At 63.1% G+C, this 16,257-nt stretch overlaps 1 protein-coding gene across 1 annotated transcript in view; it reads left to right on the plus strand.

Moving 5' to 3' along the window:
- Positions 1-287: 287 nt before the first annotated feature.
- Ass1 (argininosuccinate synthase 1) overlaps positions 288-16,257 on the plus strand; it is a 41,819-nt gene continuing 25,849 nt past the window's right edge. Inside the window, exons 1-7 of the mRNA XM_005408343.2 lie at positions 288-312; positions 2,976-3,035; positions 4,212-4,321; positions 5,734-5,802; positions 7,713-7,901; positions 12,235-12,291; positions 13,989-14,063. Coding sequence (XP_005408400.1) covers positions 4,217-4,321; positions 5,734-5,802; positions 7,713-7,901; positions 12,235-12,291; positions 13,989-14,063 — 495 coding nt within the window. The 5' untranslated portion in view covers positions 288-312; positions 2,976-3,035; positions 4,212-4,216. The remainder of the gene's footprint in view (positions 313-2,975; positions 3,036-4,211; positions 4,322-5,733; positions 5,803-7,712; positions 7,902-12,234; positions 12,292-13,988; positions 14,064-16,257) is intronic.

The following is a 16,257-nucleotide window of genomic DNA, read 5'->3' on the forward strand; positions in this document are numbered from 1 at the left end:
CCTGAGTACTCACAGCGCCCCACGTCTGCCTCCAGCCCTGGGCTTCTGGGGTCACTGACCCCCCCCCCCCAGGGCGGAGTCCTGCCGGGCCCACCTGCTGCGCCAGCACTTTCGCCGGGTGCTGAACACAAGCCCCCAGCGGGCCGTGGGCGCCCACGTGGAAAGAGGTACCAGGCGGGAGTTCCGGGGCCAGGGCTCCGAGTTCTGCAGTAACACTCTGGGCAGAGTGGCTCTTGCAGCCCTGGCTCCCTCTGCTCTGCAGGGCAGGTCTCGCGCCAGACTGGACCGGCCGGGGAGCAGACTTGCTGTGATGTGAGTGGAATAAACAGACAGGTGTGCCCTCTTTTCCTGTAACCAGGAGAACACTTGAGTGTCCTAGGAGAACACTTGAGCGTCTCTCCCTGTCTCCCTCCCTCCCTGCTATCTTGGGAGCGTTTACATTGAAACTAGAGACCAATCTTGCCAGAAATGATTGAGGGGGATCTTTCAAATGAGTTTAGGCCGGGCCCTGTAGCAGGAACGTGCGCTACCTTCTGGTCAGTAATGGAATTGCAGCCTAGCTCTGTTGTAACTCAAGTGAAGGCTGCAGAACAGGAGCCGAGATCCTGGAATGAGGGGCCTCCAAGTGGGAGAGGCTTTTCCTGCACAGGCAGAGTCAGGGTTTAGGAAAAAAAAAAATCAAGGGCCAGGGATATAGCTCAGCGGCACAAGTGACTGCCTGTCAAGCGCAAGGTCCTGAGTTCGATTCCCAGTGACCCCCCCCAAAAAAATCAAGCTCAGCTGAGTGAGCCGTCAGGGAGGGCTTGGAAAGAGCAGCCCAGGCAGCTGTGTCCCGAGCTGCTCTGTGGGGTGTACTAAGAAATAGGAGGTCGATGGCTGATGTCTTTGGGGTGTAGCCTGTGCAGAGGCTGCATAAGGGGGCAAGGACCCTGGGACTCTTAGGGGCCACCGGGCAGAGCGCAAAGCTGCTTGCGGCCAGCCAGGGCTTGAAGCCACTATAACCTGGGCTCCTCGTCCGGAGACAGTGGTCACGGCAGTTGCCCTGGAGATGACGCTCGCATGGCTCTGACCGCGGCCTCTGTGTGTTGTCACTCCAGCTGACATTTTAGAGCCGAGGACTTTCCTTGGTGCTGAGGAGTGCGCAGGCTGGCCTGGCCCGTGTCCCCTGGACGCTGGCCAGATGCCTCTGGCTGAGGCCACAGAGAATACCCCCCGCCTTGCCAGCTGAGGCCAGGCCGCCCAGCGGTGTGACACGAGGTCACCTTCCTCCTCCTCCCAGGCAAGCTTCTCTCCCGGCAGAGGCTGCCGCGCTGGCCTTGGGAGCAGGGGGCAGTGGCATGTATCTGGGAGCCGGAAAAACCTGCCCTGGGCCCTTCTTGGAGTGCGGGGGCCTGAGGACAGCAGGATCTGCTAGCTGCCTCCTGGGGCGTCTGAATGGCTTTCAAGTTGTGCGTCTGGGGAAAGAGGCCGGGACAGCGAGGGCGTGCGCACGGTCAGCATGGAACCATGTTCTGTGGGGCCCCGCCTGGTGCCCGGCCCTCAGCTCCTCCCTGGAACCTCCCTGAGCCCTTGCCGCTGCCCTGGGGTGGTCGGGTGTCCCTCACGCCCGGTTTGCAGGTGGGCAGCCATGCTTGGAGAGCTGCAGAGACTTGAACCCATGTTCAGAGGGTGCAGCCACAGTCTCTGCCTGCAGAAGGAATGCCGTCCCTCCCCAGTGGGGCCTCAGCTCCACTGAGATTCTGCCCCAGGCCTCAACCTGGTCTTCAAGCCCGGGCCCCTGAGGCTGAGGGAGGAGGCTGCTGGGAGCAGGGAGATAGCAGCGTGACCTTGGTGTGTTGTCCCTTTGCATCATGTATCCAGCCTGTTTGGCCACCGGGTCTCCACGTGCACACGCGGGCCCAAACGGGACTCACGCATGTGCGTGCAGAGGAACATATATGTGCAAGCCCGGCATGCCACAAACATGTGCATGCACTGCCTCACGTGCACACGCCCGGCGCGGGCGCCCGGGGCACACACTTTCAGGTGCGTGCTGCACACACACAGCAGGCACACGGGCGCTCGCAGGTGCACACCTCCCTCGGAGCCCGCGTCTGCACTTGCCGCCCGGCTCCCACTGAGAGCTTGCATGGAGACCCGCGTTTCTAGGGGTCTCAGCCCTCTCGTTTTGCAGAGAGGAGCCCATCTCCAGGGAGCAGAGCAGCCCCGAGGTCCGCAGTGCATGCCACATGCCCCGGGGAGGTGGCCCCGTCCCATGGAGCTCATGGCTGGCGGAGGGGGGTTGGCCGGGAGGAGAGGAGGGAGACTTGCTGGGGCCAGGCAGGGCAGCGGCCAGCCTGTCCCCGTGGAGTGTCCCCTCCCCACTCCTGTGCCCCTGCTTGGCTCCACATGCTTTTGTGAGGGGCAGGACAGGGGTTTCTGGGGCTGCATCATCTCCAGCCCCGCCACCCCCAGCCCACCCACTCTGAACTGAGAGACTCTCTGACGCACCTTACCCATCTTGTCCCTTCCTGGGCCTCCCGGAGCGGAGCCTAGCTGATGTGGGTCGCAGTCCTGGCTCTACCACTTACTAGGCCAGCCGGGTCTGGAGCACGCTCCTTAACCAGGGCCTCAGTTTTCCTGTCTTTAAAATGGGAGTGCTGTCGGGGGGGAGGGCTGAGCTTGTGTTGGATGGCTATGGTTGTCATCAGGGTGTGGTGAGAGCTTCAGGCTGTGTCCGCATGGCCAGACTTGCAGTGTACTGTGTCAGTTATAGCTGATAGCACTGTCTTAACAAATGCAACGGGACTGGCTGTCCGTGCGGCCCTGCCAGCCCCTCGTGCACCTGCAGGGGAGGGCAGGCACACCCTTCCTGGAAGGGCCTCCCCACGGTGCCTGCCTGCCCTGCCAGGCTGCCCCCAGCACAGGCAGGACCAGGGCCCCTGGTGGCACCCGGGCTGCCGTGCCAAGCAGCTAAGCCACTGTTGCTTTCGCAGAGTGCTTCCCTCTTGGGGAGAACGGACCGTGACACCTGGAAGCCGCACCTCCAACCCCAGGTACTTCCCACCTGCACCCTTCTTGCCTCGCTGCCCTCCTGCCTCCAGCTTCTGCACCTGTTGCCTGGCTACAGTTGCCATGGGCACCATCTGCTGGCTCCAGGGTCAGAGCCTGCAGCTGACCAGGGACTCCATCTGGGAGTGGTCTCAGGCCCCGGGGAGGGGAGGGCCCGGGCGCACTGTCCCGTGAGGTCCAAGGGGCAGCAGGCCCTGTGAGACCAGAGCTGCCCGCTGGCTGAGCCTGAGGCACGTGCCAGGCTCAGGAGTTCGGCTCCAGAGGCCACGGGCCGCGCAGCAGGCCTTGCTGCTGGCACTGGAGGACTTGCGGGGCCGGTGGGGGTCTTGCAGGGGCCCCCCGTGTTCCTGGTCACGGTCCTGTGCTTTTGTGCATTTTATGGGCTCCATGTGGGTCGCATAAAGGGTCGAGCGACACCAGTGAGCCTAAGAGGCTCTAATTAGTCCAGCAAAATGTTAAAGTTCCGGGGAGCTTCACCAATTGTGTCTAATTACATCAGTTCTTCCGGGAAAATCCACTTGGCAGCGGTGAGCTTGGGCTCGCATCCCACACCCTGGAACGCGCTGCTGGGCGCCAGGTGTGACTGTACCTGCACCGGAACCCCGGCCCCAGGCCTGAGATCTGGGGGTGAAAGCTGGGTGCTCAGGTGGGGGGGCCACCCGGGCCAGGCGCATACCCCACCCCACGCCAGCTTCCGGCAGGTCAGGCGCAGCACTGCATGCTGGGTAACAGCCTAGGCTCCCAGACGTTTGCCGTGTGACCTTGAGCTGTGAGTTCTGTGACCTTGACCGGAGGCCTCTCTCGGCTCCATCGTCTGTCCTCCCCGGTGGGGGTAACAGTGCCTACGATGTGGGGTCCCAGCAGGGATTCAGGGTGACCCACACGAGTCGAGCATTGCTTGGCAAGGAGCCTGCCCTCCCCCCACGCCCTCTGCCCTCCCTGGCTCCAGATGCCCGCCCTCTCCAGCGGGTGGGCACGGGCTCCAGCGTCAGCATTCTTGGGCCCGGGGTTGTGCAGGGTCAGGGTCCCTGGGGAGGCGTGGATGCAGGACAGTGAACTCCCTGTGCCCTCGTCCGGAGCAGCTTGTGGGGGCTGTGCCTGCAGCGGGATCCATCCCTCCCCTGGGCCGCTGAGCCCACAGCTTCCCCTCCGCTCTGCAGACGCCATGTCCGGCAAGGGCTCCGTGGTTCTGGCCTACAGCGGCGGCCTGGACACCTCGTGCATCCTCGTGTGGCTGAAGGAGCAGGGTTACGACGTCATTGCCTACCTGGTAAGGAGCCGCCTGTGTCTGTGTGTCCCGCTGCCTTGTCTGTCCCGCCGAACCCCGCACCCCGCCACTGTGCTTGCCTCCCTCTCGACCACTCGCTTTCTTCTTCCATAAAATGCACGTCCTTGGCAACGTCCAGGGCGCTCCCTGAGGAGGACCCCAGGCGGGAGAGGTGGAGAGGGGCCCTGGCCTTGGACGCACGCCCGTTCTCCCCTCCCCGGGCCCCGAGCAGCCTCTAGCAGCTAAGTAAGAGCGATAGAGTCGGGGGGCTGAAGGGGCCTGGGTCCCCGGGCACAGGTAAATGGTCATGTGCAACCCCCGTATCCAGGTCCCCAGCAGTCGACCCTGACCAAACCAGTCCTCTTCTGATGGTCCTGGACAGGGACTCTGAGTCCTTCTCCACGCCGTTCTGCATTTGGGACAACTGCGGGTGCACGAGCACCCCAAACTGAGAAGCCCGGCTGGAGAATGGCTGCAGGCAAGGCTGCTGTCTCCAGCCTTACTAACTTTCACAGTCATGCCTCAGGGCACATGGGGGCTGCCAACGGCTGCCCTCGAAGCTCAGTCTCCCCAGACTGATGCTAGGCCTAAGGGTGCTCTCTTGTGGGGATTAGTCTTGGGTCACAGGCCTCTCCCCTCTGTCCCGTGGAAGGGGCCCTTGCAGGACAGCTCTGTTTCTGGGGGAGGAGAGGATGGCACTCTGGACAGGCAGGCATCAGCTGCAGCCCCTGTGCTCTGTGTCAGTCCCTTTGGTGTTCGGGTGGGGGAAACTGAGGCCCGGGAAGGGAAGTACTTTGCCCACTGGGCAAATGACAGCTGCAGTGCTGGGTAGAAGCCAGGAGCCCAGGTGGTCCCCTCGCCGGGACAGCCTGGCCCCGTGTACCCTGGGCCCCCACAGGGGGAGAGGCTACCTGTGACCTTGGGCCACTCCTGCAGCCGGGCTCCGCTGAGATCAGCATGCAGGGACCCAGGGCTCAGCCCAGACCTGGCAGCAGCCCAGAGCCGGCAGCGTCTGGACAGGGGCACCAGGAAGCGGAGGTCAGGGCCCAGGCGGCAGGCGCAGGGCTGCCCACTCGGATGGTCAGGCGGGCAGGGCACTTCCTGTCTGGGAAGCATGCCTGGCCGGGCACTTCCTGCAGCGTGGCCTTGGCACCAGCTCAGGGCGGGCATGCTGGCAGCCACAGATGAGGCAAGGAAGCTGGCCGCAGAGAGCTGGGTCCCGGCAGCCTGGGTGCCAGCCCAGCACCTGGCATCCCACTCCATGAGCGAGCTCCTGTGCTACCCACAGTGCCCCACCTGCTCTGTGCCCTCTCCTTCCTACCCTGACCGTGGCCGTGAAGTGGGCTGGCCTTGCGGTCGCTCCCGCTCCCCTCTCTGTCCCTGGGCTCACCAGCCCCTCCACCTCCACTCCCCAGGCCAACATCGGCCAGAAGGAAGACTTTGAGGAAGCCAGGAAGAAGGCGCTGAAGCTGGGGGCCAAAAAGGTACCAGGGAGGGCAGGCGGGTAGGAGGGGGCCGTGCCTGCCCAGCCGTGGTGGGCACCCCGTCCCGGAGTACTGTCCCCTGCAGTCGTGCCAGTGTGCCAGGACCCGGGCAAGCCCTGCCTGAGAAGCAAACCCCGCTGTCTTCCTGCCTCCCCCGACACTGCCCCCAGCGCACCCACGTCCTGTCAGCGCTTCCCGGGCGTCCAGCCATCGCCCCACCCAGACGTCCTCTGTGTCTCCTCCTCCTCCCTCCATCCACACCCACCATCCATCGTCCACGTACCAGCCGTCCGTCATTGCTCCTCTACCTGTTCATTCCCGTTTATCTCTTTGTTCTCTCCTCATCCTTCCGTCCGTCCGTCCATCCACCCATCGGCTGTCCATCTGTCCGTCTAGGCATCATCCATTTGCCTACCTATACGCATCCATTACCCATCTTCCTGTCCATCCCCTTGTATCTCTATTGTCCCAGCCGCCCTCCCATCTACCCATCCGCCGTGCACCCACCCACCTGCCCACTCCCTTTATCTGCCCGTCCATCCACTCAGCCTTTCACCCATCGTGCAGGCCAGGAGGCTGCAGCCGAGTCCCACGCGTTCTGCGTGTGTTGAGTTCAGTGGTGTGCGGACCCCGCGCTGGGTGCGGAGCCAATATGGCAGATGGGGCCCATGCAGCACCTCGTGCCGTGGCTCATGGTGCCAGCAGGAGCTGCTCCCTGTGGCGAGCACCCTGATACTCGTGCCCCTTCCCCGGGGAGTGAGCGGGGACCAGTGGGGATGTGGAGCACCCCACCAGCCCACCTGCCCGGCGGCACTGGGCCCCTCTGCAGGGCCCTTCTGTGGGGCTGCCAGGACCTAAACCACTCCTGGCCAGAGCGAGGGCACGAGGACCAGGGAATGCACGGGCCACCGAAGCCATACTCCCAGGTCACGTGGAGGCCGCACCAGGAGCTCGAGTGTGTCCCCGTCTGATGGTGCCCGGGTCCGCAGGAGCAGGAGGAGCCGTCCAAACAGGAGCAGGGAGAGGAAGCGCTGAGCGCCAGGGAGGCAGTGCACGGTGGAGGTCGGCCTGACCTGGTCACTGGCCAAGCGGCTCTCCCTTTGTTCGCCGCAGTGTTTTGTGTTTATTGTCCTGCATCTAACAATCGAAGTCACCGGGCATCGCCTTCCCTTTCTTTTCTTTCCAGTATGGGGACTGAATCCAGGCCTTGGCACTAAGCTACATGCCCAGTCCTTTTTCAGTTTTTAAATTTTAAGATAAGGTCCTGCTAAGTCACCCAGACTAGACTCACACTTCTGATCCTCCTGCCTCAGCCTCCCAGAGCGCTGGGATTACAGGCGTGCACCACTGCACCCAGCTCCACGTTTGCCGTTGTGCCGTGCACGTCCCAGTGAGTGAGAAGAGCCATCATCACATCTTAGTATCGCTGTAGAAAGTGTTGGCACTCACTTGCCCTGAAGGGGGTCTGCGTTTTGAGAGCAGCTCCTCGTGACCCTGTGGTCTCATCCTTGGCACTGTTTATGCATAGCTGGCCTTTACCCACCAGATAGCACAAGCCCTCCCTCCTCTCTGAACCTGGCAACCGTGTCAAAATCATGTCCAGATATTGCCACATGCCTCTGGGAAACAAAACCACCCCTAACTGAGAACTACTGCTGTAGGTCTTAGGTGGTGCCCGAGTTTCATTTTGTGGGGATTCATGAGCTGCCTGGTTCAGTAGGATGATAGCTCCGGATTGATTAGCAATGTCTGCCATGGGTGCAGCAAGGAGAGTAAAGGTGTGATTTGCAGGAATTGGTTAGTGATGTCTGGTACCACTGCAGAGAGAAGCAGGGGTGCAGCTCCCTCAGCTCTGCACTCCAGTCAGCCCTCCCCCTGCCAAGGCCCCGCTCATGGCCCCTGTCTCCCAGGTGTTCATCGAGGACGTGAGCAGGGAGTTTGTGGAGGAGTTCATCTGGCCTGCCATTCAGTCCAGTGCACTGTACGAGGACCGCTACCTCCTGGGAACCTCCCTCGCCAGGCCCTGCATCGCCCGCAAGCAAGTGGAGATTGCCCGGCGAGAAGGAGCCCAGTATGTGTCTCACGGTGCCACAGGGAAGGTGAGTAGGGGGTGGGCGGGCCACTGAGGGCTGGGCCAAGGGAGGGGGAGGCCGTGCGGCTGTCCAGAGAACGGCACAGGCAGGTGCTGAGGGAGCTGAGCTCCAGGACAGCTTGGTGGTGTTAAGATTCCAGCGAAGTTCCTGGCTACTGAGGAGGCTGAAGCAGGAGGGTAGCAAGTTCTAGTCTCCACCTTGCTGTCCGTTTTCTGAGCCTTAGTCTCTTCATTTGCAAAATGGGATATGGCCCTACCTGGGTTCCTGGGCTTCTGGATGCATCCCTGCCCCCCCATCTTTACCCACATGGCGCCATCCCTCTGTGTGTGTGTGTGTGTGTGTGTGTGTGTGTGTGTCCCTAGACACATTTGTCCTGGTTACATGTAAGGATACCCATCACACTGGATGGGTAGGGTCCACCCTGATGCCCTCATCTTAACTTGACCCCTGTAAAGACCAAGTCAGGGTATATCCTGAGGTCCTGGGGATTGGGACTACCCCTGTCCTTTTTGTTTTGTTTTGTTTTGTTTTTGAGTTAGGATCTCACCATGTGGTCCTGGCTTCACACTTCAGGCAATCCTCCTGCCTCAGCCTCCTGAGTGCTGAGGTTATAGGTGCAGATCACCATGCCAGGCCTTTGAGCCCATCTTTTTAAGGGAACACAGTTCATCCAGTAACACACCCCCTTCCTCTGCCTGAGTGAACCCCGCAGGGAGGCAGGAGTCCTGAGCATGTCAACCTACACTGCAGTGCCCCAGACCAGCCAATCTTAACAGTGCCAACGGTTGTGAGCCCTCAGAGTTAGCGAGCACCACGCTGCTTAACTGGATTGCAGCGTGCGGGCTCTGAACCTCCCGGGTGACTACCTCACCTGCCCTGGGCCCGCCCACTGGGGGCAGGGGCTGAGGAGGGGTAAGGGAGTGGGTGAAGGGCGCAGGGACCATTGGCCAGGCTGGGCGCAACAGCCCGGCTGCAGACCTAGACGCAGCTGTGGGAAATGCAGTAAGGTCAAGGTCAGACCAAACCAGGCCGAGGGACACATCAGGAGGGCGATTGATTCAAGGGTGTGGGGGTCCCGGAGTCATGGGCGTGGCCAGCGGCTCCCCCGGGAACGTTGGGAATGTTGGGGAACTGCCCGGAGCTGAGACCGCGCAGGGTGCCGGGAGGTGGCAGTCCCGCCGGCGGGCAGCAGAGGGCGCAGGAGAGACACCCCGAGGCTGGGACGTGGGGTTCAGAGCCTAGCTCCGCAGGGTCCTTACCCCCCGCCAGCTTCTACTTCCTGCACAGTGCGGATGAAAATAGACCCTGGCTCAGCGGGCGGGCTCCTGGGAGCGGTGGGGAGGATGATTCCAAAGGCCGCCGCCCGGGCCGGCTCGCAGGGACGGGTCTGCAGGAAGCAGCCCCACCAAGCCACCGAGCAGAAAACGCCCATCCCGCATCTCAGTGCAGCGGGCCCGGCAGTGCACGTCCTGGCTGCGCGCCCCGGATCAGGACTCGGGAGGGATGCTCCCCAGAACAGGGCCCCCGGGAACCCCGCAGGGTGCAGCCGGCAGAGCAGTGGCTGTGCGTGGGGCGTCCGCGGCCCATGCGGGGACCTCGCGAGCCCCGCCTCCCCAGCGGCCTCCCGCAGCGGTGTGCGCGCTCCTCCAATGGCCGCCAGAGGGCGCCAGAGGCCGCGGTTTGAGGAGGTCTCGGTGGCCAGCGCGGCCCGAGCTCCTAAGGAGACCTTGGCTTCCGTGACTCAGTCTCCCCTCACGTGCAATACCTGGGAAGCCCCTGACCGTGCTTGGAGATGATTTTTGAGACTTGGGGTGCGAGAGGGGAGGCTTGGGGCAGGACACTGGTGACGCCAGGTATGGGCCGGTGAGGGTGAGGCCCCGTGGCTCCGCGGGAGGCGCAGATCCAGCCAGCACCTGGGCGGGGCTGGGGCTGCACGACTGCAGGGGCCGGAGGCCGTCCTCACCTCTCCATAGGTGGCGCCCGGCAGGGGCAGAGCAAGACTTAGCTGGTGCGGCTCAGCCGGAAGGCACCAGACGGGGCGGGGCAGCTCGGTGAGAAGCAGCCCTGCTGCCAGCCGTACCCCCACCCAGACAGCCTCCCTGGAGCCGGGGTCCCCTCCCCTGCTGTCTAGAAACCTGAGCCTGAGCCGCGGGGGCGCGGGCAGCGGTGTGTAAATGGCACCATCTGCAGGGCCGTCCCAGGGCAGATGGGCACCCGGCCCGCCGTCCCTGTGGGCACTGCCCTGTGTCACACGCACGCGGACATACGTGTGTGAGATGCGCTGCGCTCCCTCCCAGGAAGCTGCAGGGGCCGCCCTGGAGCCGGGCCCACCCTGGAGCCGGGGCCACCCTGGAGCCAGGCCCACCCTGGAGCCGGGGCCGGGGCTAGGAGGGGACAGACTTGGATCCGCGGCAGCCCCTCGCTGGGCTCCTTCGAGACTCCCTGGAACAGATGGGCGTCCCCTGGCCACATCAGGGTCCCAGATACTAGCCCAGCTGGCCCGCCGGGGACGCACAAGCTGCTTTTTACGGGGAAACAGGAGGCCCCAGGGAAAAGAGCCGGCCGCGTAACCCTGAAGCATGACCTTCCCGATCCGAAAGGGGCCCCCTTTGCACGACGGCCACCTCTGCTCCCGAGCTGGGCTGGCAGAGCCCTCGAGCCAGAGGGGACCCACGTGCTACTAGACACCAGCGGGCCGCCGGTCAGAGGCAAGGGGCTCATCCCGCTGGGAGCCTAGGGTGGGCGTGTGCGCTGTGTGACCCTGGGCAACTGGCTTCACCTCTCTGAGCTTCGCTGTCCTCATCCGAAGCAAAGTTAGCCCTGGGTGGCCATCTAGGTGACAGCACATAGCAGGTGCGCGCCCCAGGGATGGAGTGGAGGTGACGGGGGAGGGGGGGGGTGACGGGGACTGTCGGGAGGGAGCAGCCGCTGCTCCGCCCAGCGCCCTGGAGCTGCTGGGAGGGCTGAGGCCGTTTCCGCGTCGCCTGGCAGACTCTGGAAAATGACACGTTGCTCCTGTGCCTCCTCGCTGCGCCAGGCGGTTTTCACAGCAGGCGAGGGGCCCTCTGTCATTTCCCCGCTCCACGGGCCGGCGGCGGCACGGGCTCCCGGCCCCTGTGCCCGGTGTGGACCGAGGGCGTCACGGGGACCCTGCTCAGTGGCAGAGGGAGTGGGTGCTGGCGGCCTTCGAGAGCCCCCAGCCTCAGTTTCCCCTCTGTGCGGAGAGGAGCTGAGAAGCAAAAGGCCTTCTGTTTCCATCTCTACCCCCAGCGGGGAAACAGGCTTACGGCTGACAGGCGTCTAGCGCGTGGGTGCAGAGCAGCTGAGCGCCGCGGTGCCCGGGCCCTGACCTCTAGCATTGTGGGGTCAGGTGGGAGGAGGCTTCATGCAGGAAGAGGCTTGGGGTGGGCAGCACCGGGAGGCCCCAGCTCCTGGCCTTGGACGACCCCTGCGGGGTCCTGCGTGCGCCCCCAGAGCTGTGCACATACATGTCAGCGTGTGTGAATGCCGTGGGATCACCATGAGCCTGCCCGCGCCCACACACAGCGACCCCGCTCCGCGCTCCTGCATCCTCCGTGTCCCCTTCTCCAGTGGGTGTCTGCAGCGGGTAGGCCTGCACCATGACGGGTGTGTGCTCCCTCCCTGCCACCCGCACACCCCCTCGTGGTGCACACACAAGCCCCGCGCACCAGGGCTTCACGGCTGAATCCCGGACACCGCCTCTGTGCCCTTCGGCAGATGACTGGTTGGAGAAAATGTACTTACACGCGGCGGAGTGCTACGCTGCCATAAAGAAAGATAAGGCTGAGGCACTGCAGGAGAACGGATGTGCCTTGAAGCCAGAGTGTTAGGTGAACTAAACCAGCGCACATATCACCTGGTTTCTCTTAGAAGAGAAGCCCAAAGTACAAATAAGGACAAAATAAACGTCAGAGGAAGCAAGGAGACAGAGCTTTTGCGAGTGGGCGGGGACCCGGCGGGGGCGGGAGGGAGGGAGGGAGGAGCGGATTGGACTAAGACGCCGCGTCTGCGCGTTGGCTCCCCAAACTGAACGCATTCATTACATCTCACAAACGCGCGCCAATGGGAGAAGTCACCCGAGCGACTTGGTGTAGACACCGGGCACGTGGGCGTGGCTTCCCGCACTCCCGGGGCCACAGAGCTCGGAGCCAGACTTGAGGCCCTGGGTTCGATTCCCGCTGCAGGAAGCTGTTGGCTCCTCAGCCTCTGCCCACCGTGCGGGGCTGGAGGTGCGTGCGTGAGCGTCCACCCTCTGGTGCTGCCCCCCCCCCTTGCCTGTCCCCAAACCCTCCTGATAGTCCTGTGTCCTGTGTTTCAGGGGAACGACCAGGTCCGGTTCGAGCTCACTTGCTACTCGCTGGCCCCCCAGATTAAGGTGAGACTTGCCTCTGCCCTCCCCGGTGGGCACTGGGGGCCCGGGAGTCCTCTCCATGTTGGGGAACCTGTCGCCCCGTTGGGAGCCTGGGGCAGGTGCTCTGTGGGGTCCCCAGGCTCTCCCTGGCCCTCTGTTCTCGGGTGCCTAGTGGCCCTTCGCCCGTCGCCCTTGATGTCCTGGGGTGCAGGCCGCGACAGCTCGGCAGTGTGGTCCCCGATGTCTGGGCTCGGGTGCGCCCCTGCCCCCAGCCCCTGGAGCTGCGGCCTGGCTCCTCCCTGGCCGCCTGTGGCTGACCCTGTCCTGGGATGCGACTCCTCAGGATGTCAAGGATTCACCCGCTCCTGCCCGCGGCCGGTCACCCAGGTGCCGGGGCTCGTGGGCACTGTCCACGCTGCTCCCCCTGCCCCTGCCCCTGCCCCTGCAGCCTGACCGTGGCCTTGGGCTGGGCTGCAAGTGTGCAGAGGATACACCAGCCCTGCGGGCCAGTCTGATTTTTTCTAGCCGCCGCATTTAAGACGCTGAATGAAAAGAAGCAGGTGGATCACGTTTGTAACATTTTATTGAGCCCCAAGTGTCCAAAATGTTAGCGTCCAATTGGAGTCGATGTGCACAGCCCCTCGTGGGCGCTCAGCATCCTTGGGTTTGTCCTGGCCCTGGCGGGGGTGAGGCTGCCTTGCGGGGCTCGGTGAGCACTGGGGGCGGCAGCGGCCTTGACCCGAGCTCCTCTGCAGCCACTTTGGCCGCAGCTCTACGGGGCGCGTGCCCCTGGACCCGCAGGGCTCCAAAGTGTCCGTCTTCCCTCGGCGCCGTCTCTGTCCCTCTGCCAGCCAGCAGTTGTCTAGGGCCGAGCGTGGCCTGTGGTCATGAGCTCTAATGATCCACTCTGACCCCGCGTGCCGGGCCGCCGAGAGGCCTCGGACAGGGCTGCTGCTGACTCAGGCTGTCCCGGCCCCAGCCTGACACTCACGTCCCCGTGTCTCAGGTTCCCACGGTGGCTGGAAGGGCGGGGCGTCCGGTTTCTGGTCTTTGTCTGCAAAGGCCGAGCTCAGGGGCTGCTGTGGGCTGCGCCAGGGGCCCAAGCTGGTCTCTGGGAGCAGGGACAGGGACTTGGGGTGTGTCCCCCTCCCCGAGTGAACCTGGTCCAGGGTTGCTCATTCGAGGCTGGGGGCACTGCACCCGGCTCCCCAGCCTGGACACGAAGCCACCCTTTCGTCCATCTGGTGCCCCCACTGTACGCCCCTGTCGCTGCGGTCAGAGGCAGAGGCCTGGTGAGCCCCGGGGGTGAACGGGGGCACCGATCTCTTAGGGTCCCCACCCTTACCCCTGTGGCTCGAGGGGCTCCCCTCTGTCAGCTTAGACTCCCTTCCTCCCCGCTCGGGTGCAAAGCTTGGGGGCATAAGTCACCCCTAGGACCTCGAAGTCCACCAAAGGTCTTTGTGCCCAGTTCAGACCCTGAGGTCTCAGCTGGGGAGACCGAGCCCCAGAGGGCACACGCCATTCTGCTGCGGAGCTCAGGCCAGCCCATGTGTACTGGACCCTCCCGTGGCTGCATCCTCTTGGTGCCCCAGCAAGAGACCCCCCCAGGTGGTCACCGGGACTGTGAGCTCCCCGCCGCCCGAGGGAGCCAGCCGTGCCCCTTAAGGGCCAGGAGAGGCTGGCGGCTCGGTACCCGGTGCTAGCCCCCTCTCTCTGTCCAGGTCATCGCTCCGTGGCGGATGCCTGAGTTCTACAACCGCTTCAGGGGCCGCAGTGACCTCATGGACTACGCAAAGGTAAGAAGGGGACCCCACGTTGCCCGGGGCTTTCCCTGCCGCTGCCCTCTTGGTCCAGCCCTGCTCAGGAGCTGTCCGGGCTGGTGACATGGGACCGGGATGGCCTTTGTGCCGTGGGCGGTCGAATCTCTGGCTCAGCCGCCTACTGTCCAGCGGCACCTGTCCCCCACCCCGGCTGGCCACGTGGAGGTGTGGTCCCCACCACGTCCATTTCCTGAGCAAGGAGCTGATCTTTGCGCATCGGTGCCCCGGCTGCTAATTGTCCCGGGCCGTTTCTCAGGGTCAGGTAGACACTCGAATGGCAAACAAAGCCTCTTGTGCGGCTTTAGCCCTTTTGAAGTACAAGTTGCGATAAAACATATTAGAAGTTCTGCGTCGAGATCCTTAGCGGCTCCCCGGGGTACCTTTCTTTCTAGCGACTCCATGGCAGCCCTTGACAAACAGCCTCAATCAATCAGGCAGGGAAAGCAAGTCGATGCACACACCAGGAAATTGTTCAGGTTTTTAAATAGCAGTCACCGGGGCTGGCTGCTGGCGGCCGCCAAGGTGCAGCATGGCAGGGGACACGGCGGGAACCCGGCCCTGCCCCAGCCGCCAGCATCCCATTAGGACCGGGGGCGCTGGGAGGAAAGCCCTCCTCCGCCATCTGTTGTTTTATTATTAAGAGGGGAGTTTACAAGAGCAAACCCATATGTTGCCAAACAAATCGTCAAATAGCAGCGCTATTAAGGCAGCGGAGGCTGGCGAGGCGGTGTTTTCCTCCCTGTCTCCTTGGAGCCGTAGACGCTGAAGCAGGTCTCGTCTTTAGGAATAATGAGGCGCAAGCCCACGCCCTGCTATACTCGCTCCAGCCAGGTCGGACAGGGCTGATCACCTGCACCCCCCGGGAAGGAGGGTGGTTTTTCTGGCGGAGACGAATTTCGGAAGTGTCTTGGTCCCTCCCCTGGATTTAGGGAGAAGGTGTGGGGCTTAGCCGCTGTCCTTTTCAGCAAGAAAAGGTTTCTCCGGGGAGAGGTGCGTGCGGCCCCCTTGGTCTCCCACCGTCCCTGGAGCCGGGTTTCGGAATCGAGCTTGGGAAGTGGGAGCTCATTCGAGAAGCTGAGGCGGAGCCACCCAGGAAGTGGCCGGAGTCCCTGAGCAGACAGGGAGCTTCGTCCAAAATTCAGAGCCAGGCAGGAGCTGAAACGGAGGAGACCAAAAAATCAATGTGGCTTTGAAACTCTGCTTTCAAGGCCAGAAGGTGCTCAGGGAGCCTCGCAGACGCGTACATGTGACGCGCTGCCGTCCCGCCCCAGGCCCTGCGCGAGGCAGGAACGCCCAGGGCTGCCCGCGCTCGTTGTCATAATGTATCAAAAAGCACTGAGAGGCAGAGCTCGAGGTGGGCACTGGGCGGCTGGACTCCTGGCCCCAGTGGAAGGTGGCTTTGTTTTCCACCCCATTACCGCGGGAGACTAGGGGGTGGCCGGGCAGAGGGGCACCCCTGGGTCCTGCAGCTATGACGGCCGGCGTCTGCCTCTGCCCAGTCGGGGCGCCTGCCTCGGTCTTCCCTTCCTTCCTTTCCCTTCCTCAGCTCCTGCATTGCAGCCCACGGGGAAAGCGGGTCTCCACACCGCCCCGAAACAGAGCCTCCGGGAAGCTCGGCCCGAGGCTTTGTGAGCCCCCAGCCGACTACTGCAGCGCTGGACATGTGTCCCCAGCCTCAGACAGCCTGGGAATGGCATGCTCTCATTGGCTTGTGTAGTTTACATCAAGGCGCACACAAACTCTAGGGTAGAGGGAGGGGTGTTTATTTTGCGATTTTTTTGCAAGGGTCAGCAGCACTGGGGGCTGAACCTCTGACCTTCCTACTGAGCTACATACTCGGCCCTTTTTTATTTTCTATTTTGAGAGAGGGTCTTGCTAAGTCAATAAGTTGCTCAAGTCAGGCTTCAATTTGTGATCCTCCTACCTCAGCCTCCAGGAGTGCTGGATTACAGGCATGCACCACTACATGGGCTTGCTTTGTTTTGTTTTTAAAGCAAGTCTACTGGTAAAGCTAGAAACACAGGGCGTTTATCCTCTGGTTTTTAAACCTCGTTTGCAGTTACAGCAGTGTGAAGGGAGTGCAACCTCCTCCTGGAGGAGGGTTCTAGAGGGGCCGTCACAGGTACAGAGCCGGGGCTGAGCGGCGGCATCTGCAGAGCTGGCCCCAGCC

This window comes from Chinchilla lanigera, unplaced genomic scaffold, assembly GCF_000276665.1.
Source record: "Chinchilla lanigera isolate Chin_1 unplaced genomic scaffold, ChiLan1.0 scaffold00112, whole genome shotgun sequence".
NCBI classification, from domain to species: domain Eukaryota; kingdom Metazoa; phylum Chordata; class Mammalia; order Rodentia; family Chinchillidae; genus Chinchilla; species Chinchilla lanigera.